General features: G+C 47.2%; 2 protein-coding genes across 3 annotated transcripts in view; one reads left to right on the top strand and one right to left on the bottom strand.

The window, feature by feature from the left end:
* Positions 1–24,713, bottom strand: part of LOC122394512 (adenylate cyclase type 2-like) — an 84,691-nt gene that overhangs the window by 11,222 nt on the left and 48,756 nt on the right. Inside the window, exons 8-12 of the mRNA XM_043391423.1 lie at positions 22,743–22,901; positions 9,137–9,269; positions 8,802–8,933; positions 6,667–6,725; positions 5,299–5,469 (exon numbers count right to left, since the gene is read on the bottom strand). Of these exons, the coding sequence (XP_043247358.1) occupies positions 5,299–5,469; positions 6,667–6,725; positions 8,802–8,933; positions 9,137–9,269; positions 22,743–22,901 (654 nt within the window). The remainder of the gene's footprint in view (positions 1–5,298; positions 5,470–6,666; positions 6,726–8,801; positions 8,934–9,136; positions 9,270–22,742; positions 22,902–24,713) is intronic.
* LOC122394513 (leukocyte elastase inhibitor A-like) lies at positions 347–2,829 on the top strand. Of its 2 annotated transcripts, none has more exons than XM_043391425.1 (3): positions 347–525; positions 903–1,171; positions 1,450–2,829. In XM_043391425.1, the coding sequence occupies exons 1-3, from the start codon at positions 507–509 to the stop codon at positions 2,563–2,565; spliced, it is 1,404 nt and encodes a 467-aa protein (XP_043247360.1). In that variant the 5' UTR covers positions 347–506; the 3' UTR covers positions 2,566–2,829. The 2 variants fall into 2 exon arrangements, with proteins under 2 accessions (XP_043247360.1, XP_043247359.1); XM_043391424.1 differs by having other exon boundaries at positions 357–525; positions 900–1,171.

The following is a 24,713-nucleotide window of genomic DNA, read 5'->3' as shown; positions in this document are numbered from 1 at the left end:
CTTTCAAAATAAGGTGAATATTGGGTCCATGCCATTTGGAAACCATGTTCTTCCCTGAAAACAATTCCTGACCACACGGCTCAACTACTAAGAGGAACTTAAAGACGCACTTTGCTAGAAAACTGCAATATTCAATTCCAGACAGAAATCATTAAACTGTTCAGTGTGCAAACCTCACCAATATAAACATGGAAAGTCCAGGCAGCTCCCTGGTTCAACTGACGACATTGACACTCTCCAGACTGGAGATGCAAGCAACTCCTAGAAAAAATCATAACTTTTCCCAGCCAGTGACCGCTAGAATTGCCATCACTGGGGGTTGCAGCCGCCGCAGCCACAAGGCCCCGTGGCAGAGGGAGGCCGTCTTACGACACGGCTATAGCGACAGAGCGAGGACATCTCAGTAGGCACTCACAGTCGAGTGGCCGTTGCGCAGGGAAGGCATCCGTTGATTCGGTGTTCGTGGGTGCCAGTTTTGTGTGCTGTTCCTACAGTTATCAGAGACCATGGCACTTGTCAGTCGAGGTAAGACCTCCGTGGACCGTTGGAAGTGCGCGTGTATGCTATGTGCGGACGATTTCTCGATTATCTTGTCGGACCAGGCCCGACCAATTAATTGATAATGCGAGCAAGGCAAAACGGACCAGCTGTGGCTAGACTGAAAGACGTGTTCTATTATTTCTTGACGTAATATCGGGCTATCTCCTAACACGGCGTGGCTGCCTATCCAAGCGATAGGAAACGATTCCGGTCGTAAATATGCAGAGCTATAGTTGTCGCTGGACATTCAGATTGCGCGAACTGAACTCCCAAGTCTCTGGTGAAATGCCTCCACAAAATCTAATTACCATTACTACGAGCTGCACCTGATCCTCCTGCCCTGCGCCTGTGTTCGTCAGCAGGTGGCCGACGGTGCCCGACACTGCCTCTAGCTCTGTCTCTGCTGCTTCTGCTGCCGGCTCTCGTCTCTGCCAGCATTCAGCCAGGCTGGTGGCGCAAAGAGTCGCCCCAGGAGCCCGAACCACGGCCATCAGTGCCCACCACGCTGGACCTGCCGCTACTGCAGGAGCTAGTGGCAGACCCGGCCGAGAACCAGGCCGTCTCGCCGTTCGTGATGTCGTCTCTGATGACGCAAGTGTGCCTAGGAGCCGGCGGAACTACAAGAGACGAGGTGAGAATTCGGGAGAGACATCGGGAAACGGACATGAGACTGGCAGCTGAACGAATACTGGCCAATGGCCAGGCTTGTGTGTAAAGGTGGAGAGGGAGGTGGGAAGCTCATACCAGCCGGTTGGATAGTACTGACCTTTGCAGAGTGACAACAACAGTTAGCGAGTCGCATTTCACGCTAAAGGCTAATGTTTACAGAATGGGGTAGCTAATGACGTACACAAACCTCTGGAGTCTGTTTGTGTATGACTGAACAGTCCCTGCTGTCGTGTGCCGCAGATGATGCCTATCCTGGGCCTGGAGGACCCCGAAACGGGCGCTGAGCTGGACTACCTCAGCGGCTACCAGTCGGCGATCGAGCATCTCTCCTCCAACACCACCAACATCACCGTGGCCACCTTCAACGGGATGTACGTGCGGCCGGGCTTCTCTGTGCGGCCCTCCTACCGGAGCACACTGCGCCGGGTGTACGGCTCTGACGCGCTGCCCATCACCTCCCCGGAGGAGACGGCCCGCGAGATCAACGCGGCCGTGGCGGAGGTGACGAGAGGGAAGATCGCCGAGCTGGTGGCGGCCAACCAGCTGCAGGGCGCTGACCTGGTGCTGGTCAGCGCGCTCTACTTCAAGGCGCTCTGGCAGCATCCGTTTGTGACCGACGACAGGCCGACGCCGTTCCTGACGGCTGAAGGAGAGTGCCGGCTGACCATGATGTCCCTGCCGGACCCCACGTCTCTGCTGTACGCCAATCTGACGCAGTTTGAGGCGGTGGCGCTGCCGTACTCGGAACCCGAGTACAGTCTGCTGCTGCTGCGGCCGGCCGAGCGGAGCATGGAGTCCGTACAGACACTGCTCGACATGCTAGACACGCTGGATATGGCCGACATCTACAGTCAAATGTACGAGATCAGCATGCACGTCACCATGCCCAAGTTCAAGATTGAGACTGACTACAGTCTGACTGAGCCTCTGACAGCGCTCGGTATCCAGGAGATCTTCTCTCAGGGCGCCGATTTCTCTCAGATGACCGACGAGAGAGGCGTCTTTGTCAGCGATATCATCCACAAAGTATTCATCGAGGTAACTGAGGAGGGCACAGAGGCCGCCGGCGCCGGTGCAGTCTTCTTCACACGCTCCATGCCGATGAACTTCATCGTGGACAGACCCTTCGTTGCCGTCGTGTACAACCGGCCGCTTGGGCTGAACCTGTTTTCCGCCTACGTGGCCTCGCCAGAGTCGGCCGCGGACCCGGCGCCCGCCGCTCGCACCAGGTACAGCCGACCGCAGCTCCCCAAGTTCTTATCGCAGTTTCCCAGGCGCAACGCGATCAACACTTTCGATGGCAGTCGGATTCGCGAGTTCTTTTCGTCATCGCGGCTGCTCGGTCAAAGAGAATGAAAAGCACGCCGTCACTAAAGTCGCGACTAGTGGCGGGTGACCATTCGGACAGTGCATCGCTGACCAAAAGGGCACGTTGGTAGGTGGCCCAGAAAGCGATAACCGTGATTACTTCACCTGATGGTCAAGCGAACCGGCCTTATCAATATGTCATGACTTTTCCACCGGCAGTGCGGTGTCAATGTGTCACAGCGAGAACGATTGCCGGAAATGGGATCTTGCAGGCTTTGCCTACATGTTTGTCAAATAAACTATAATATAAAACACCCGCTATAAAACAATTATAACATTTTTAGGCTGTTGATGAAATGAGGGACGTGTCCAAACTTACCCCAGCGTCAGGTTCAGCTGTCTGTTGTTAATGACGTCCAAATGCGTTTAATAACAACATCCGGTGCCGTATTAACTCGCCGACGACGCTGGAGGGCAGGTCCCTCTCGGGCCGGTGAGCTGTTATGACACTGGTCGGTGGCGGCAGTCCCAGCAGGCTGGCTTATTTACCGTGTGATCGATCTGACCCAGCCGCAGCGGGTGCAACAATCGGCACCATCAGTCCAACACGCGGAGCCGACACCGGCAAACACAAGCTAATTTAGGGCCGCGCCGGCCCCAGACAGCTTCATTCGTCAGCAATCAGGGTAGTAAAAAATGCATTGGTTTCGCCCTCACAATGAAGGTCCAATCTGGTGAGACGGCCTAAGATATGGTGAGGCTAGATGCGGAATGTGGATATTACTTAGAATAGGCGCCAGTGATGGGTCGCACATATATGGTCGCACATATATGTGAAATGAAACTAATAATACACATTCGACAGGTCATTATTTACTTGCACTGAAAAGCGACCAGAGACGCACGACAAGCTAGAAGCTCCTAAAATGAAAACGTGATTGTTTTGGGGATCAGTAAATTAGCATTGGAGGCTCTTAAACGCCCCTGCCGGTCCTCTTTACGTTCTCGAATATTGCATAAAAACGTTAATTTATCTGGCGTCTCCCAGTGATTAGATGTCACCGTCTCAACCGAACTATCAGCAAGTAAATGAATCGAATGATCCTACCAAATTATCGGACAACTGCAATGCCCCGCATTCAAAACGTTCGTTTTCAATGGAAATTCAGACAAATCACCCGACTGATCTTGACTTGAAGTGAGAATTAGTTTCCGTTTAGGTCCGTGTGTTATGAGGCAGCTCACATCTGACTGCCTTGGGCGCCGCGTTTCATCCACTTCAAACCCGATCCGCGGGAGCAATCAGCGCCGGGCCACCAGCCGGCGTCTGTTAGCCGTTTGAACCGAGGCCGACGGGATGAAATCTAAAACCCCGCAGTCGCCGTCCGGGGCCGGCCGACAAAACAGCGCACTTTGAAGATACGCCTGGTCCACTATTGGCTATTTCCCTCGCCGGTTCCGATCGAGCTGCCGCCGACCCGTCAAAGCTCAGAAATCGACGTCCGGATATCGGCCACCCACATCTCCGGAAATATCGGAAACAGAGGCGGAACGAACAGCGGCTCCCGAGCAGTGGAACGACGGCGGAAACACGGCGGAACGGCAGCGGAACAGCGACTCTCAAGCAGCGGAAGGTCGGCGGAACTACGACGAAAGGGCAGCAGGCTCCAAACCATGCATGATGCAGATGACACCGACCGACCTCGCTGTGAGCGGGTGTTACGGTATAGGGCGGAGCGGGTCTCACATGGTGTTGTCTGTAGCAGGTTGATCTCAGCACCGAATTAGTGATAGCGAATTCAAATGGTTAGCTATTCTTCAGCGCTACAGAATATGTAAATTATGATGACACGACACATCTTACATATATAGAGCATTGAAACCTGAATATTGAAAGGCAATTTAATTCACATGACCATCACACTGGCCGGTAACTCAATAAAAGACGGCAAAAATGTACAATTGTCTGCAAAGAAAAAGGACAAAGTACAGTACCAAAGAAAAATGATAACCACTCCATAGATTTCGGAATACGAGAGGTTTATGCTCTTAAAGCAGTTAAATGGGTGTGCTCTCATGAAAACCGCGTCAATGGGCTCATTTTCCGAATTCGTCGGCCTTAGTCTATAGCCTTTGTGGCCATTAACTGAACAATAAATATGATCTATGGTCTGAAAGGTGCCAAACCTTCTATACGGGATGTCAATGAAGCCTTTTTGATTCTTTACATTACCAGGTTGTCGATGATAATTTTATATGCAGTCACTTATTCGTTAGGCTCTCAAGAAATTTGATGCACTTGCCATATAAAAGCACGAACATTGAGACATTGAGCAGCTGAATATGATGCACAAGCAGACCGACAGAGGTTGTCATTTCTGCCGCCAATTCCCCTGGAAAACTCGTTCCGGCAAGGCGGAGATGTCAGATCTTGACTGAGAGAAGAGACAATCTAATTGCCGAGGCGCGAGATTCGGACAATTACGTTGGACGCAGCTGTTGAAAGAGCTATCACTTACTCCACAGCAGAGAAAGTAACGAGCACTGATGGGCTGTCTGATATGAAGAGAATATAAGCGTTTGATCATAAGAAAATTCTTTATTTTAGATGCACGGCCTGCCTTGACCCCACGTCGTGGTGATCTCCGGACTGGCCTTACGCCACGTCGCCATCACCTTACTGACTGCACCCCGTGACCCCGGTCTGACCTCACCCCGCGACCCCGGTCTGACCTCACTCCGTGACCCCGGACTGACCTCACCCCGCGACCCCGGACTGACCTCACGCCGTGGTCGAGCTGGACGCAGCAGCCGGCCAGGTAGAGCAGCAGGGCGCAGGTGACGTGGTGTCGGAACTCGGGGTCGCTCTGCCGGAGGTACTCGAGCTCGCGCTGGCCATCCCGGAACCACAGCGTCACGGGGTGCAGCTCCTCCGAGTGGCTACAACACTGGCTGCCGACACGGCACGGCGTCACGGCACGGCGTCATACGGCACGGGACGGCGTCACACATCACGGTGTTAAACAGCACGGTGTCACACGGCACGGCGTCACACGAGACGGTGTCACGGGCGTTACACGGCACGGTGTCACGGGACGGCGTCACACGAGACGGCATCACACGGCACGACGTCACAAGAGAGGTGTCACACAAGACGGTGTCACAGAAGACGGCGTCACACAGCACAGCGTCATACGAGACAATAGCACACGAGACGACGTCACACGGCACGGCCCGGGGATTCCGATAGAAGGAAACCGACACACGAAACTTGCATCCTTGGGAGATGGTTTACAGCTGGGCATTAACCTACGGCTTGACTTATTACTACGTGGAGACACGGATATTGGATACCTTCGCAGGACATATCCTCGCGTTGTCATGTGGCACATTCTCGGGATTAGTGAAAGACAATTAATTGGTACGTACATTACACGCACAAGTATAGGCAACTTTTACGTAGGTAGAGACCAGAGGCATATGGAGGCAACATACGGTACGGTTGAGTGCTTTTCGACCTCGTGATTCAGCAGCTCTCCATTCTCGTCAGGGAGAGCTATTTTGGCTCCGCAAGAGCTGATTAACTTTTATTGGTGGCATAATAAATCACTCATTCCAGGCTGTAAATCAGCCAGGTCAATCTTGACTCCATGCTAATTTCGTATTCATTCGGGCGTGGGCAATTGATGCAGCGGGACGCATAGTATGCGGCGATCCGAATCACCTCATAACGCAATTTGGGCGTTTCCGCCGCGCGCAATAACGTCATTCGAGGTGCCTTTCGGAAACGATGTTATGATCGACCGTTGTGGCATCGCGGAACGACATCCGTCCTCGTCACCTCGATAACAATGGGGTGAGAAAACTGCCGGCGCATTGTCAATGCTCATTTACGCTGTAAAATGGTAACAAGGAGCGGATAAAAAAGTCTATTGAGGCGTCTACAGCAATTAGAAGACTTGTGAGCATGAATAAGTGATAATCAAGAACAAAATAACATAGCAAGAGATTGAGATGCAGCGTTCATGCAGCCACTCTGCTGTACATATGTTACATTCCTGTGACCAGGTGGAGCTCATGGACAGTTGGATCCTAGTTTGATAGCTTCCTTCCCAGATGCAGGGGGACAAGACTCTGGGGAAGACTCACCCGCAGTCAATGGTGGATAGTCCCAGTGGAAATAGGCTGGCCTCCACTGACGACAAACTCTGTAACGAGTGGCACACGGTCAGCTTAGAGATAGAGGGGCGAGGAGGAAAGATGCACGGAGGGAGAGAGAGAGAGAGAGAGAGAGAGAGAGAGAGAGAGAGAGAGAGAGAGAGAGAGAGAGAGAGAGAGAGAGAGAGAGAGAGAGAGAGGAGAGGGATGGAGCAACTAAGTCGGTGCATTGAATTTTGTATGCAATCTGTTCAACGTCAATACAGTGTCAAAATCAACTAGGCATTCAAGGCGCTTTTTTGTACTAAACGACCGATTATTTTCACGTTGTGATTAACGTGAAATCAATAAAAAATAATTGTTAGGAGGCTGTTAGACCTGAAACGGTAACGAATCGGTCAATCGGATCTCCTGCCCGTTAGGTGTAACCACTGGTCAGATAAGGTCAGAGCGCAGGAGTGTCAGAGCGCCCTGTCCGACACCAATCAGCAGCTGTCGGAAAGAGGATGGGATGACACAGCCCGGCTGTCGGCAGCGGGCCGTTGTCACCGAACGGAGACAGTACCCTTTAGTCTGCCCTGACCGTATCAGAAGCCGGTGCAGTGGTACTCGGACGGTGGCACAGGATGTGAAGGCCAGGTCAGTGACACTAGCACACTGCACTGGCTAAAGGTGACCAAATTGGGTGTAGTTGTGACACGGAATGTGATTTACACTCCCATGCTGTCAGGTGTATTTGGTAAACAACACACGACAGCACAGAGAAACGCTGCGCCCGCGGTTATATAATGTTGGTCCCTCGTCTTATTGGGGCTTATTAACTTTCATATGACAGATCGACAAAAAAACGGAAACAAAGCATTCCACAAAGTAACGTTAACTCACAAAAAGGACATCGAAAACATGCATTATTATGGAAACATTGACACTACGTCTGACACTTTTTTGTCAGATGCGACGAAAATGGCCCGGTGTCAGCTGCGCTATGCCGAACACGGTCAACAAACGTCGGCCTATCTGTGGGTCGTCTGCCACAAATACGGCTATGCGTGACAACGAGTCCGGTGGCCGATATTGTGACTGGCCAATAACATCAGAACCGCTGCAGGCGGTGCGTGAGACTATTGCTCGAAGTTGGTGCTTGCTCTAAATTATGAATAGTTGACAGTTGATCGGTGTTTGAACACATGTCGGTGAACTCCGAATGAATTTCAGAAGGAACAATCAATCCAATTAATTGCTCAAGACTCGGAGAGACTGCTGTGAAATTCATTAGAAAATCATAATTTAGGCATACATTTTTAATACTACACTTCAAAACACAAAAAATGGAAAAGTTTACAGACCACAGCAATATATCGCAAGTTTTTCCGTAAGTCAAGAGGGCTGTTCGGAGCCTGTTGCTGTGCTGCTGCCTACTGCTGCCAAAACACTCGAGCAATCATAATCGACTTTATGGGGAGACACAAGAGAGTGAAGTGTTTAGCTCGCCACCCCGTAAGAAGCCTCCGAAGGCTGTTTATGTTATGGTAATGTGACCTTGACTTTGGCAGCAGTCAGCAGCCGGAGCAGACGGACGTATGTACTGAACATTGGGTACTGAATAGCGAACTGAACACTGAACAGCCCTTAGCCCTCGCCCCCAGGTATAGCGCCGAGTCGCAGCGCTGGCAGAGGCCGATCACTGCGGGGGTAGACTGCACCGCACTGACCGGGAGCACTGCGGCACAGTCGGAAACACAATGGAGCGTCCCGTAACCACAGCACCTACCTACAACGGACAGTTGGATAACGATTTTTAGCTTCCCCTGCCTTTCAATTAGTTTAGTTCAGAAGATGCCAAAGTTCGGTACCGTATTTTCATTGTTTTCTGTAGTTTTGGTCGGGCTGTTTTTGTTTTGTTTCGTCTTTCATTTAAATTTAACCGCCTAGAATCGCTACTTCTTTTTTCGATGATGCTAGGTGTATCGTAATCGAATAGAGGTACTCAATAAAAAAACATCCATGCTTTATGACGTTCAAGGGCCCAGGCATAGGTTGCACTTTATGCAATGTCAATGTTTTTCGCGAATCTGCACAGAGGTTCAGTCTTCTCGTGTAAGTTTCGCTGTTATTTGGTCACCTACCGCTAGTCCTATGTTGGTGGCTAGCGCCGTTTCGTTGATGTTGGCGAATGGCTTATCGGCGCCCCAGCACTCGACGTACTTGTTGCGCTTGGCCGCCATCTTGTAGCCAGCCGTGTCATTCACAGCCGACGTCTGCAACACGCCACCATCAACACATTAGTGACTGAATCATCAGTTTGATGAACTAATGATATAAAACTGGTTCTGGTCACAGATGCAACGCAAAAAGAACGATCTCCGCTATAGTTTTACATCCGTGTCTTGTTCCTTCTAGCCTTGCAGAGAACTGCTACCCTCGGTCGTCACGGCCGATTCCAGCCCGCGCCGCGCCTCACCTGAGGCGGTACGATGAGGAAGGTGCGGGTGCGAGTCTCGGCGATGTACCAGTCGCGCAGGTGACCGTCGCCCGGCTCCGTCTCATACGCTCCGTCCAGCTGGATCAGCGTGGCGTGCGTGATGTGAACCCGACTGAAACGCGCGACACACATGGGTCAGAGTGGAAGGGTTAGAATACCGCGTCGGGCTAAGATTGCTCTGACTGGAGTACCAAACTGGTTAGGGTGACGTCACAGAACCGAGGCACTTGACCGCACTGATGCACGACTTAGGGCTGGTACTTGCCAAGGCACTATGATATGTGTTGACATGTGTTGACAATTGCTGACAGCTCCACATCACTCATTGTGGCTATTCTGTGTCACAAGTCAAAAGATAAAACGATCAACGGGAAATATGGTTGAGGGGTAAAAACAGGCACACAGTCAAACAGCACTCATACGTCAGAAAATGCTAACCCCGTCCACCCTCCCCACCCCTATTGCACACCACCGACTTGACTGCTCGCTTAAAGCGTGCCGGGTTCAGCTCCAATGTGCTCGCAGGCAGTTCGTTCAGGAGTGATGCGGCACGGTAGGTAAAAGACCGCTGGCCGGCGGCTGTACGCATGAGTGGAGGCCGCAGCCGCCGGTCCTGCCGGGTACCACGATCACAGCGCTGACGTGAGTCCACAAATGTCACAAACTGGGATGAGATGTCCGTGGGCTCCCCGCACACAATCGCCTTCTGAGCCACAGTCATGGTGGACACGTCACACATCAGTCGAGGGGAGATAAAACCAAGCTCCTCCCGCGCGCGAGACACATGGTCATACTTCCGCAGGCCAGTGACGACTCTGGTGGCGAAGTTAACCACGCTCATCAGTCTAGCGTCATTCTTGGAAGTGCCACAGCCATAAATCGCAATACAGTACCTCACGCGCGAGAGGACCAGGCCGTCAACCACCGTGCGCATCACATGCCGCGGGAGGACATATGACAGATCGCCGGTTGATAGCAGTAATATCGCTGTAGTTGTGACGGAAGATGAGGTAGGAAATGATGGAGCTCTTCGCGTTTCCAAGCATGTAACAGAAAAATGGCTCAGATTTCTTTCCAGTAGTTACCCTCAGCTACATGCAATGATAGATGTCAGCTTGCAATTGCTCGAATTCCACATTGAGTTCAGCACTTCAAATATTTTCATCGAGTGGTAGCGTGGTCAAGAAAACACCAATTAAGCACGGTTCGATGCCTATCAGCTGGCTGTTTCCATGTCAACTATGTTACGCTGAATGATGTCTATGATAACCCGGCAGTTGCTGGGGTATTTCGCCACCCACCGTTTGCTGTGGGGGGGGGGGGGGCGTTAAACGCCCCCAGCCGATAACTCGAGAACCAATAGGCGCAGCGAAACGCACGAGGCGGCAAACGAAAGAACGCGACGAGACGCTTCAGATGAGTACTTTAAAGTTGAATTTTGAGGTCACAGGTCGGGTCAAGGTCAGGTCAAACACCTGAAATCGGGCTCTCAGTAGCATGGACTTCAGGACTTCGCAATGGGCACCTCTCGTCATAAACTCTGTCAAAACGGTGCACAATCCATCATATAAGGCCTACAAGAGTGTCAGCTCCATGTAGGGGTCAGTCAAGCATAGGTCAGGGTCAAGGTCAGGTCAACCGGGTAGGCACATATCCCCGAAAATCAAAACTGATATTCGCAGCCTGTGACGCATGTTTTATGGGTAATTTGGGGCGTAGAACACGATGGTGACATTCATTTTATCATATGTGTACGCGTTTGGCTCAAAAAGTTAAGTTTAAGAAATGCATGTATCATGGTCGTGAGGTAGTCACGAGAAATTGCCAACATTTAGTTCAAGATTTTGGAAAATGCGGAGCGATAATCAATAATCGAAGATAGCCATTTGATTGTTCATGGTATTGGCAGTTTAATGGCGTTTACGGCATGTCTGTATGTCTATTCTGCGATTTTATATGATTTTTTGAACATATGCCGTTTTTGGTCGAAAACTCAGAAATCATGACGTCACTAAAACCTCGATATCTCAAAAATTTTCCGACCGATTTTTTTGAAACTTTGTCACAATAAACTTCAATCAATTCCCTACCGGTACTCAAAATTTGGCGCGCCTGCAGCGCGCCGTTTTTATGCTATGGCCCGGCGAAAAAAGTGGGGCGTTTAACGCCCCCCAGCAACTCGCGGGATAAGTTAGGCACGCTCGGTCGGAATTCAACTAGCCATTATCCCCTCTCTGGTGGCGGGGCGGGGGGATTTACGTTGGAACCATGTTGCAGGGTGGATAAAGGAGTAATAGGAGATATAGGATTAATGGAGATAGTGGATATCAGAGGTTCAGTGAATAATAGTAGTTTATTACATGGCTCCTGTGTTAATTTGGCATGAGATATTTTTTAGGACTATTGCCCGGCATTAGGTTACTGACCTTTCAGTGTCAGGTTACTGACCTTTCTGAAGGTGAGAAGCGGTTGCCATGTCAACGGTCAATAGTAAGTTGCTCGCGCAGTGGTGTTTGAACAAAAATTCAAATGTCGTAATTTTATCGTCGTTTTCTCAGACTGTTCAGTTTGATTTCGTGATTGGCTAGTCAAGTCATCAAGAACTGGGCCGTCATTTGAACATGTCCGTTTAAATACCCCGATTTAATTTGTTGGAGCCGCATGAATTGGATGAGCTATTTTCATCGCGCTTCGTTCGAGGGTCGACATATACAGCAAATCAGCGGCCACAAGTCCTTGTCGTCTCTCCAACACTACGCCAAGATGGTCTCGGACGATCAACTGAGGAATATGAGCAGAACGCTCAGCCTCGTGGGAGATGCAACGACATCCACAGCATCTACATCAGTGGAGCTTCAGACCGGCGGCGGCCAGCTCTTCACAGGCTGCATCTTCAACTTTAACATGTAAAGCAACTAATTGTGTGCCGTAGACATGTGACGTGGCTATGATTGTATATCCAATACATTCAATTGTGATAACAATAACACGTCAAATGTATATTTAAACACACAAAGCTTTCGGTATGAAAATACCTTGATCACTGTGTTAACAGAAATGAGGACAGAAATTGTCACCGGCAGCTTGTACAAAAATGTAAAATAGCACTCGAAAAATAGATCACAATCACGAGCAGGGTTGTATACCAATCAAGTCGATTGAATTGATTGATTTGATTCAGCGCGTATTTTGAGTTGATTGGATTGAGTCGATTGACTTTTCGAGATGACTGGTTGACTGACTCGTTTGACTTTAGCGACTGGTTGACTTATTTGATTCCCGAAAATTAGAGTGACTCGTATGATTGAGTCGATTGAATGGAAAGTTGAAATAAGTTTTAGTTGACGAAAAATAATGACACCAATTGATGACATCAAAGATCACAAAACTACACTGAAAACTGCTTGTCATCACAACTGCAATATGGAGTAGATGGCCAAATAAAGAACAGGGCCTAAACATGAACAGCCAACTTTGACTTTCAACTGCAATAACTGCTCCAATCCTGTGATAGAACCTGGCGATGCACCTACCTACCTTTCTGCACTCAGCAGGAATTTTTTTTAATCCAGATGATAAAGTGCAAGGCCCTATATACTAATAAAGTGTGATTAATTACTAATTCACATCTCCACATCTCCTCAGAAACAACCCACTGAACTCTATAAATATCTCACTGAACTCTATAATGAAATATCTGAAACCCCTACAAAAATAACTGAAACAAAAGCGCCGTTTTCGTCTCGCTAATTACGTTTACATTAATAGCTAATTTGCTGCATTGTTTAATTTGCAGCAGAACGTTTGTTGATCCTTTTCTCCTGAGAGCCTAGGCATAACATATTTAATATATTTCATTTTCCTTAAAATATTTTACCGAATATTATTAAGTGGTTTTATTTCAATCGAAATAATAATTAAAACGAAATTGGTGTTGTACAACCGATTTATTTTATGATGATCTACCATACTACATGATAATCAATGACGTCATCTTACCAAAAAATCAAAAGACGAAGAATAAAGATTTATAAAAGCTTAGCATATTTCTTGGCAAAACGTTTTCTTTGTTTTTTCGCAGTCCACCAACGGCATTTAATTTTCCTTGTTCTTCTTCCTTTGTCCTTAACTTATCCTGTGGTTCCAGAGTCCCTGTCCTTTCCATTTCCTTTTAAATATAGGGCCTGTTCCAGCGCCTCCAGAAACCTCCAGAAAGCTCCAGAAAGCTCTAGAATCCTCCAGAGAGCGTTCCAGCGCCTCCAGAAAGCTCCAGAAAGCTCTCGCCAAAGCTCCAGAAACCTCCAGTAGCCTCCAGAGAGTTGAGACGTCCAAATTTCTCTGGAGGCTCTGGTCTACAATTATGGTGCACATGTGACAATCACGAATGTAAACAAAGGACATTTGACTGATTATTTTACAACTTGAATGTAAAGAAAATTACATTGCTACAATTTTATTTATCTTTTTAACTAAAATTGAAAACAAATTTTGCGTTTCAAGAGAGAACAATCGTCATTCTTTTGGTATCTATGACGCCAATCTCCAGAAATCTCCAGATTGCGTTCCAGCGCCTCCAGTAAAACCTCTGGTAGAGCCTCCAGTCAAGAATTTCTTCTGGAGGCGCTGGAACAGGCCCATATTTTTAATGCTCATCCCTATCCCCCAGTCCTAACAGTTTCAAATTGTATTGCAATAAAATGTTTTGAATTCTTCACATATAACCTATCTACCTTCGTTGGTACTGTTGGTAGCCAGTGACACATCTAGGCAGGTAAGTAGGTACCTACCTGCTTTCCTGCTGTCTTCATAAAGCATACCTAATGAAGTTGTCAAATTTATAGCACATTTTCAACACTTTCATATCAATATGGTGTCAGTGTGGCATGTAACCTAGCTAGGTTCATTATGTTCAGGGTTCAATTCAGAAGAGCTCCGCATAACTCACATAAGAGACAGATGGGAGCTTTACATGGGGTAGATCGCCTGATGACTTAGCTGGAATATGGCCAAAATTAAATTGACAACTTTTAGGTAAAAGGTGGTGATTTGGGTTAAAGGAAATAGTTCACTTTTAACATGGGGTTTTGAGCTGGAATAGCAGTTTCGTAGCTTGAGCTGAGACTAGCACAAATCAGGAGCTTTTAAGGCTCAACGATCACCCTAGACGAAGATATTCCATTTCTCGTTCCGAAAAGAGTGCCTTGTAGAGGAATGCGTGCCTTGCACAGGAATGCAGCCACGTCATCGTCAGCCAATCAGCGTGCTGCTTACAGCCAATGCAGTAGCGTAGGTTTGAGCTACGCAATATGATTGGTCAATGCGTAATAAGCTTCCGCGTCAAACATTACTTTACATAAAATATAGTTCGTCCTATATTAAAATATAGAAAATAATTGTTTTTACAAAAAGGTTTTATTTTATTTCATGATTATTTTGAGCATAAAAAATCATAAATCAATAGCAAAATACTGATTTCAGGAAAGTGGACTGTTTCCTTTAAGGGGCGTTTGTTGAAGTCAACTACTGGGTTATTTTGCACCCATTAAATGAAACTTCTGCTCCAATTCTACCCATTGAACCTCAATATCATGATCCACCTGTCCATCATTAGGTATCCTTCCTTATTACATAGAAACTTTGAATGGCATGGCAATTTATAATTTTAAATGACAATATTTTTGTTTCTTCTGTAGGTAGGTAGGTAGGTAGGTAGGTAGGTACACCAGACTGCTATGGACACTTTTCCAAGTTGGTGGGGCAAAAAACCTAATGTATATCTTGGTTTGAGTCGTTTGATTGAGTTGATTGATTCCTTTCATTGTCGCGTTTGAGTCGATTGAATCAATTCCCGAAAACTGCTCTGACTTGATTGATTTGATTGGTTTCCCAAATTTGTCGTGATTGAATTGATTGCTATTGATTGAGTCGTATACAACCCTGATCACGAGATTATCTATCGAAGTCCTGCCACTAAGCTTACAGCGCATGTTGCTAAAGTTATAAATCCAGTCCTAGTATTGATGGTATCGCGTGCTGATATGTGAGCCGCTTCTAAGATTTTTCGTGTCGTTTTTCGTGCGCCCTTCTCTAATAATCGAGTTGCTCCCCAGTTCGGTAAATGATGAGACTGTTCGGCATGTACGACGATTGCGTTCGATGTTCGATGAAACTTAAGGTCACTTTTATGTTCTTTAAGTCTCGTTTCGACCCCCCTCCCCGTTTCTCCCACGTAGCTTTTGTTACACCCACCACAAGGAATTTCGTATACTACACTTTTCGGAGAATCGGATGTGTCGGACGATTCTCCGAAAAGTGTAGTATACGAAATTCCTTGTGGTGGGTGTAACAAAAGCTACGTGGGAGAAACGGGGAGGGGGGTCGAAACGAGACTTAAAGAACATAAAAGTGACCTTAAGTTTCATCGAACATCGAACGCAATCGTCGTACATGCCGAACAGTCTCATCATTTACCGAACTGGGGAGCAACTCGATTATTAGAGAAGGGCGCACGAAAAACGACACGAAAAATCTTAGAAGCGGCTCACATATCAGCACGCGATACCATCAATACTAGGACTGGATTTATAACTTTAGCAACATGCGCTGTAAGCTTAGTGGCAGGACTTCGATAGATAATCTCGTGATTGTGATCTATTTTTCGAGTGCTATTTTACATTTTTGTACAAGCTGCCGGTGACAATTTCTGTCCTCATTTCTGTTAACACAGTGATCAAGGTATTTTCATACCGAAAGCTTTGTGTGTTTAAATATACATTTGACGTGTTATTGTTATCATTTATCCTAACTGTCTTGGATATTCTACATTCAATTGTACCATGATATTTGTGTTTGGATATTTTTTATTACGGGATGAATGAGTACAAAGTAACCGAAGGTTTGTTGTCAATAGTTAAAACACTATTCTTTAGAATTGTGTTTTTCTATTGAAAAACAAATCTGAGTTACCTGACAATTTGGCAAAAGCTGCCTGAGATCAGTACAACTTGATGCTCTTGAAAACGGCTGGTCCAAATATTCTGATTTTTTCAGGATTTCTAGTGGGCCAGGTGATCTACGTTCTGGTATGGGTCTCCCCTCCGCGGACCATCTGGTGCACGTGCCACGTGACTTTAAAAATTCCCGTGTTAAGCCAATGGGGAAAATGAAAAAATGCGTTCCACGGCAGATTGCTCGAAAACGATCCAAACGACCCCCCATTTTCTTACATGCAGATCAACCACCATTCGGTGCACTACCCATGGGTATGTCGCAAAGTGGCCGGAAAAGTCCAGAACCACGTGCCACGTGCCGTTGAAAATGACCCTGCACACCGGAAATTGGGACTTTTGGTCATTTCGGCGCACCCATGATGCATACTATGGCGTGGGTGACCAAACAATGGGTGTCATCCGGTCGGCAACTGTTTAAGGTGTCGTCCAGTGGGCCAAAGTGGTAGTTTCAAACTTTTGGGATCCACCACTCTGGGGATTCTTTTTGACAATATACTTACGTTTCTTGGCGCAATGTTCATTCCACCCAGCCGGTCGTCAATGCGTTAGATGACCCAAATGACGATTGACCTGAAGGAAGTTGGGGGCGAGGAACACGCACGTGCCATCCGTTTTTTAATCGGGCGCTTTCATCTAGGAGATTTTTGCAGATACGTCAATGCGTTAGATGACCCAAATGACGATTGACCTGAAGGAAGTTGGGGGCGAGGAACACGCACGTGCCATCCGTTTTTTAATCGGGCGCTTTCATCTAGGAGATTTATGCAGATATCTTTTTGATTTGTGAAAATGACCAGCCTAGCGGTATGCCAGCCGCTGATAAATTATTATCTTGCTGCGGCCGGGCGCTTATTTGCGGTATTTGCGTTTGGCGGCTGGCGGGCGACTTTAAGTCGTTTTCGGTTAGCAGTTAGCGTCGGTGCGGTGCGGGCGGTTTTATTTTTTCGGCGTTTCGGCGTTTTTTTTTTGTGTGGTTTGCGGCGGTCGGGTGATTTTTTTGCCGTTTGCGTTGGCTTTTCGGGCGTGCGTTTTACACGTTTTGCGGTGTTTACGTTTTGCGGCGGGCGGGCGTTTTGTGTTTTTTTGCGGTGTTTGTCTTTGGCGACGGGCGGGCGGGCGGGCGATGCGGGCGGTTTTCTTTTTTTTGCGTCGTTTGCGGTGTTAAATTTGTTTGCGGTTGGCGGCCGCTTTTTCGTTTTTTTGCGGTGCTTTTTTTGGGCGGCGGGCGGGCGGTTTTCAGACGTTTTCGGTTGGCGGTTAGCGGGCGTGCGATGCGGGCGGTTTTATTGTTTTGCGGCGTTTTTGCGTTGTTTTATTTGCGGTTTGCGGCGGGCGTTTGTTTATTTTTTGCGACCTTTGCGTTGGCGTTTCGGGCGTGCGTTTTGCGGTGTTTGCGTTTTGCGGCGGGCGGGCGTTTTTCACAATTCAAAGTCCAAACCTTCGGGCCACAGCGTTCCTCGAAAAGCGCTGCCCTCGAGTAAAGATTCCGAGAGTTGGCCATGTAATAAAACGAATACTGCATGGGGGAGCGGGCAATAGCAAAAATATTGCCCTCTGTAACGTCACTGTCGCCCTCGGGTGAAGACCTCCACAAGTGCTATTGCCCTCGGCTTCGCCTCGGGCAATAGCACTTGTTTCGGTCTTCACCCTCGGGCGACAGTGACGTCACATCGGGCAATATGTTTTGCTATTGCCCGCTCCCCCATGCAGTATTCGTATAATAAAATAGCTCAGATGGGAACATTCGCTGACGATTTTACGGCTATAGGTACAGCAAATACCGGGCTTCTCAAAAAAGTTAGACGGATTTCTTTTGCGAATAGAGGACCCCTAACAACATTTAAGCAAAATCAATGCACGTGGAAAAACGGAGAATTTTTCGTAGATTTATATGACACCATGATTTGAGCTTAAAAAATGAAGCCGTGGTCTTAGAAAGTAAAAGCAAAACTCGTGAAATTATGCTTTCCCAGACTACGTCGGTCGGTTCGACACCACGGAAGATCCGCAAACACTTTAGGGCAAAGAGAGCAACATCTTGAAACAAAATTTTCCACATTTTTGACAAGTTTCTGGCTCGAGGAAGTGTTAACAATAGGTTCACGCAATTCAAGGAACACAGCGGCGGCCATAAACCCAATCAAAAGCTCACGGCGAACACCACTCGTGTGAGAGATGCGCTACTCAGACTGTCAATGGTCAGCGATATCGGGTGGCTCTGGCGACGTTTCGGAGGGTTCTGCAATTGCAGGATGAGCAGAGATCCGGAAACGCTTAAGATCCAATGGTTCCAGCAAGACGGTGCCCCGCCAATACCGCTAAAGAAAACCGGGAGGGGCTGTGGGAGCGTTTCGGGCGGCGCGTGATCTCGAGGTTCGAGACACGCCCGTGGTCGGCGAATTCTCCGAACGTAACCCTACCGGACTTTTTCCTATAGGACCACCTCAAGTCCCAGGTGTACCGAAACCACCCAAAAAGTTCCGAAGATCATAAGGATGCAGTGAAGTCAGCGGTGTGCCGTCTGCAGCTTTCCGTGGGTCGTGCTGCAGCAGAGGTCGCGCTGCGCCGGGCTAAACTGCGCATCGAGCAAAAAGGGAATCATCTCGAATATAACCTCGGCGCGGCTCAGAAAGGCGACTGCCGAGGATTGAAATCCCCTCAAACGAAATGTCTTTGATGAGGCTTTTAGGTGATACCCAATTATGTTTTGTTACACTGATACACCCTTCAATACGTTAGTTATAAAATCGTCTAACTTTTTTGAGAAGCCCGGTAGTACATTATATTAGAAATGGTATCAGTGATCCCGAAAAGCTGAAAAAAAGAGTTTTCAATATAGCGTTTCAAATGTGGGTCTTCTTTATCACTGTAAAATATAAGTAAACAGCAGCTTTGCTAGAGCAGAAATAGCGACATACGTTTGATTGCAGGTTATACACGCATAATCGCAAAATAATCAACCGGTTAACCACTTAAAAGTACCTATTCAACAGGTAAGCCTGTATTCAAGAAGTCTTCAACAAAAGGTAGCAAACTGCGAATGTTTTGCTGGCATTAGCTTAAAATCGTGGGCGAGCCAACTCTGAGAACGAGAGCCTTCATATAGCTCCAGCCTCCAAGCCTTTTGCACGCCATATTTCAATTGTATGTTAAAGTTCGAGGTTAAGTGCTCCTTCAGCAATGCAGCAGGTGGTGACGAAATCTTGAGCTGATTCAGATGGCTTCAACAGTTTGATTGAGTCCCCTCAGGTTCAATTGTGGTTGTAATATCTACTTGGGCATGTCTTTTTACAATATTAACGACAAAGCCTTGCTACAATGACCTCTTGTCACTTCAGTATTAATATCTTAAATAAAAGACTGAAGTAGCTACATTCGATAGAACTCATCATAGGTTGTCAAATGTAGGTAGATTACCGCTTTGAACTGCGTTATGTAACCTTCGATACATTTAGTACGAAATTTAAGTGCCGTCATCGGCCATTTATCCCTTCACGCCCGTCTATTTAAGTTGGCTTCTCTTCCTCCGAGTGCTGGTGAAGTCTTGTCTTTGCAAGTGAAGATCATTCATATATGAGCTGGTGTGCACAATCCACCCATCATTTGCATACGCTGAATATCTCAGGGATGTATATAAACCAAAGTTCACAACTATGAGACGGTGGTGTTCAGAAGTTTGGTGAGTGCCTATACTTCACACTTGCCGCAGTGTTCCGAGAATATCTGCTCTCTGCAGTGTTCTGAAAGTTTGATGGCTCTGGCGCAGAACACCACCAGCGCTGCAGCTTAATATCGAACAGAGAGTCTCTCATCCGGTCCACGACGCATTCCGATGTTCATATTGTTTCTGGGATGCAATCTTTTGGCCACACCATGGCCACACATTGAAATTAAGACACACTTATTGAGCGTATGGCACCTCAAAACGCCAAAAAGTTGCATAAAAGTGTCACGCTCAATCTAACCTAAGCCTTGCTAAATTTTTAAACTAAATAAATACCAATAGAGCTAGCATCTGATCGAAATTAAAAGTAACTTTAACTTGACAGTTGACTTTAACAATCATTGTACTAAACACGTATTTCAGTCGGAGATACAAGGCCGCATATATTAGAAATGATAAATCCTTATTAAGCTGTCATTCTCTGTTCACTGTTCAGAGCCCGCGTCTCCCTGTCAGTCACCGAACACGTGATCCCCCCCCCCCCCACACACACACGGGACAAGTCACATGATGCCCCGAGGCAGTCGTCAGCTGGCCATGTCCGGCGGGCGGCGATCATCAGCGCTATTCGATACCGATTACCGATACCATTCGGGGGAGAGCTCGTGGACGCCGAGTGGACTGTTGGAACACCTCGGCTATCGGCGCAGCCCGTTAGCGTGAGGAGAGCCGCATTGTTGCGCAGCCCTCATACAAATCGACATCGGCTGGTAAACATTCGAACGTGAGTTACCTCTCGAAACTAGATGAAAAGCTTGTGGTGAGAAATGGTGAAAAAGAAAGCACCATAAAAATAGCAGCGGTGTTGGTGGCAAGATGGGAACAGGCAAGTGCGCCAAACGAGCAGCGACAAGGCTTCGTCGACTTTGCCATGGAAGGCTGCATTATGATGCATTGAGTGACGTTCGTTCCACATTTTCTAGCATAGGTTTAGGTACTTTGAAACAAACGTACCTTAGTTTGCGTTTTTTTTTCAAATTTACCTTTACTAACTACATTATCATTTCTTTCATTCCGAAAAGGTTTTGAAGAAATACCTATGCGGAATTCAGCACCCTGACATTAGTGTACACTGTACAGCGTACAATGTATGCACGAACATAAGCGTAATGACCTCAAGAATGTTTGCTGTTTTCCTAAATGTAGCTTTCTATGTAAATAAGGCGGCAAAAGAGTGTTCCATATATGTGTAGATAAGGTAAGACGACAGAGAGGACGACACACTGTTCATCTATTAACTGCAGTTTTGGCCGGATGTGAGAGCCTGACGTTTGTAATTTCGAGGCAGCTGTGGACATCTCTTCAACATTTCATCTACAGCTGGAGGTAATCTTCCGTAATTCGGAGCGGCTCGAGAGGATAAACACAGGCCTGTTGACTCTCCCTCCTGAAAACAGTCCCAGAATGTCGCTAAATGTCCTCAGACGGCCGTGTTTGCACTTGCCGCTTGGAAGACCAAGCGACTCAGCTTCTCAGAGAAGACAGGTAACAAAAGCGTCGAACTTCAGGCAATGAGCAAAGGTCTAAACACTTCCAAAACCAAGACCCTAGGATAAACTGAACTATAAACATGGAAATTGGTAAGATTGCGCGCAACTTTGCAGCGGCAGGTCAGGTACTTGTCCTTCAGAAGCGTAAACATTTGCTGTATTCCAATTTGTGCACCATGCAGAAATTTACTTAGGTATGACATCAATGTCAGCGAACTGACCCACCTTAAAAACGGATGTTGTCTCAAGATCCGCCTTGAATCAAAGGCCAGGTATATATGCCCATTTCATCTCTTTATCGCCAACGCGTTGCGAGCATCAACCACGAGAAAACCGCCGGTAAATACAACATGATTTTTCAGGTTCATAAATCGTCTGTAGAATTATGTTATGTCCGCAAACTATTTACAACATGTGAACCTATTACTGATATCACATAAGCAACAATTTGGCAGCTCCTAAGATAGGCTTAGAGCTGGCATTGGGCTCGACTTTCAGCAACTCATTCGGCTCGGCGCGGGTATCCGCAGCGTAAGCCGTTTATGGGGCGTCAAATAAATCCGAGTCAGACCTCAGCCGAACAAACACAATGTGAAATGTGCGAACCAAGCGCCGTGAACTTAGCGAAAACAAACACCGAAGTGTGCGTGCACATACTGTGACCCGTAGGGAGAAAACACAGAACAGCAGTGTGCTGTGCGAATACCTAACTGCGAGTTGTGTTTACGGCTGGGATACACTCGCTAAAGAGATGAATTCAGGACAGTATATTGAGTAAGCATATGACTATGTATATGATGCCAGGAAGTCAGCAAATGTATGACACTGTAATCATTTAACCTAGCGTTAAGTGGAAGATTTGTGTTATAAATTTAGTCCGAACCTTTTGAATGGAAGGATTCACAAGTACCGAGTCCCCGCTAAGCGAAGCTTGTCCCCTAACGGCCGGTCCCCTAACTGACTTCACCTAGCTACGGCCTGCCACCAACCGCAAGCATACACGTCCTCACCCGGGTACGCCGCCCGACTCCATGTGGTTGGCCAGTGTGACGTTATATGAGACGTCACACTGTCGTTATACTCACCCGGGCACTCCGCCCGACTCCATGTGGTTGGCCAGTGTGACGTCACACTGTCGTTATACTCACCCGGGCACTCCGCCCGACTCCATGTGGTTGGCCAGTGTGACGTCACACCGTCGTTATACTCACCCGGGCACGCCGCCCGACTCCATGTGGTTGGCCAGTGTGACGTCATATCAGACGTCACACTGTCGTTATACTCACCCGGGCACTCCGCCCGACTCCATGTGGTTGGCCAGTGTGACGTCATATCAGACGTCATATGGTCGTTACACTCACCCGGGCACTCCGCCCGACTCCATGTGGTTGGCCAGTGTGACGTCGTCCGACCAGACGTCGTATTGCCACTTGCGCAGGCCGAGCACGCCGCAAAGCACGTTACCAGAGTGGACGCCGATCCGCATGTCCACGTTGAAACCGGTCGCCTGACGCACCGTCCTGAAACGTGTGAGAGTGGGAAATAGGCTATGAAAATATTGTCTTAAAAATATGGAATCGGAATCGAGACGATGACATCGCGACCCGCAGGAAACAAGGGCGTAATGATCACATTCCAAAACAAATGAAATAAATACTGTAATATTTGAAGGTTAGCTCATAGCTGTAATCTTATCAATGTTTTCCTCAATAGCGGCTAGACTATTTTTTTCTACCTAAATATGAAATGAAATTACGTGTTTGAGCCTCCAATGTTCACTGCTGCCTTGATAATTTTTCTCTTCGATGTTTTAGGCAAGCGTCTGATTTAAGTGCCATTTCCATCACAATTCAGCGTCTCCTTGGAGATCACAAGACTTCAGTAGAAACTGCTGTCGAAGAAGCATCAGTCTACCCAACACGAGAACGCTGTTTGATGAAGATTGCTGAACAGGCCAAGACGTCGAGCCAGTTAGGGGAACGTACGATTCTCAGAGGAGCCCGATTCCCGCGGCAATGATCAGAAGGCCGCGGACTTGGCCGGACTATTTGATTGGCCGGCCGACATCTGGGGAACTAGCCCTAATCCCTCCCGCAAAAAAAAAACAGAGGTTCGAGGCAAGATACAACAGAAGAAATATTGACGGACGTTTAAAGACATGATGTGGAGATGAATTGTGAATTAAAATGAAATCAGAGTGGACATCCGATACGACTCTCGCTGACGAAGAATTGTAATACAATTCGAAAGCTCCGACCCAACGAACTCATGTGGAGTAAGTCCGATTTCATATTGACGGACGATTACTTAGCGGGCTGCATTTGTGCTATGAGGCTCGAGAACTTTCTCCTTCTCCTCGACTTTGTGTGTGATTTTACAATTGTATAGATGTATAGTTACGTCATTATGAAGGTACGACAAAAAATGAGCAAAAAATTTAAGTTTATTCCACATGCCAGCGTAAACACCATCGTGAAAGATGTAAAACAGTCAAAATTACAATGACTTAATAAAATGGTCATGGATGCAATATGTAGTTACTACAATATACAATAAAAATGCGTTCAATGTTAAAAATCATAATGACAAAAGAAAACATTGTGATGGCGAATTGTTTCGGAACTATCAACAAAATATGCTACCGACATTTGCTCACAAACTCATTTTTTTTCGATCATCGAATACGCTTACCATAAAAGATATGCTAATTATGATATGCTGATAGATTAATATGTAAAAATGTAAAAAGAAACAGTTGACTTGCTTGCATTTAGATTTACCTAAGGCTAGATCTTGATCAACCCTTTTTCGAAGGTTTGCATAAACATGGACACCACTACCTTTCGAAATGAAAAGAAACATTTTGGGCTCAACTGTGAGCCTTGGTCATTGCCCCCTGGCCGACCCGGCTGTATAGTGGAGCTTCATATGAGAGGGAACGGCCGACGGCGACTGTCGCATTTGGGGACAGACGCGTTATCGCCACAGCAGCTGTGGCTCCCTAAAGGAGACCACTTTCGGTGGCGGTAGCTGTTTTGGTACGTTGTCAACCAGTGCTGCCAGCTCAACACTTCAACTGAGCTAACACCAGTAAGAACCTAGCTCAATTTACGTTATGACGAAGATAATGCCTAGCCATTTGCAATGTGAATCACAGTCCGGAATACAATGGCCAGGTGGTGATTCGGAGCTGAAAGACGCCATAAAAACTCAAATTTCGTGTAGCTGAAATTTTGAAATTTAATTAGACCTTTATAGGCACGCGGAAACCTTATATAACTTGCAGTGGAGAACTGTGAATAAAATGCTAACCTACAACATGTTCAGCAGAT

This window comes from Amphibalanus amphitrite, unplaced genomic scaffold (assembly GCF_019059575.1).
Source record: "Amphibalanus amphitrite isolate SeventyFive unplaced genomic scaffold, NRLGWU_Aamphi_draft 000596F_arrow, whole genome shotgun sequence".
NCBI classification, from domain to species: Eukaryota; Metazoa; Arthropoda; class Thecostraca; order Balanomorpha; family Balanidae; genus Amphibalanus; species Amphibalanus amphitrite.
Note: the sequence above shows the minus strand (reverse complement) of the source record. Positions and strands in the feature narration are given on the sequence as shown.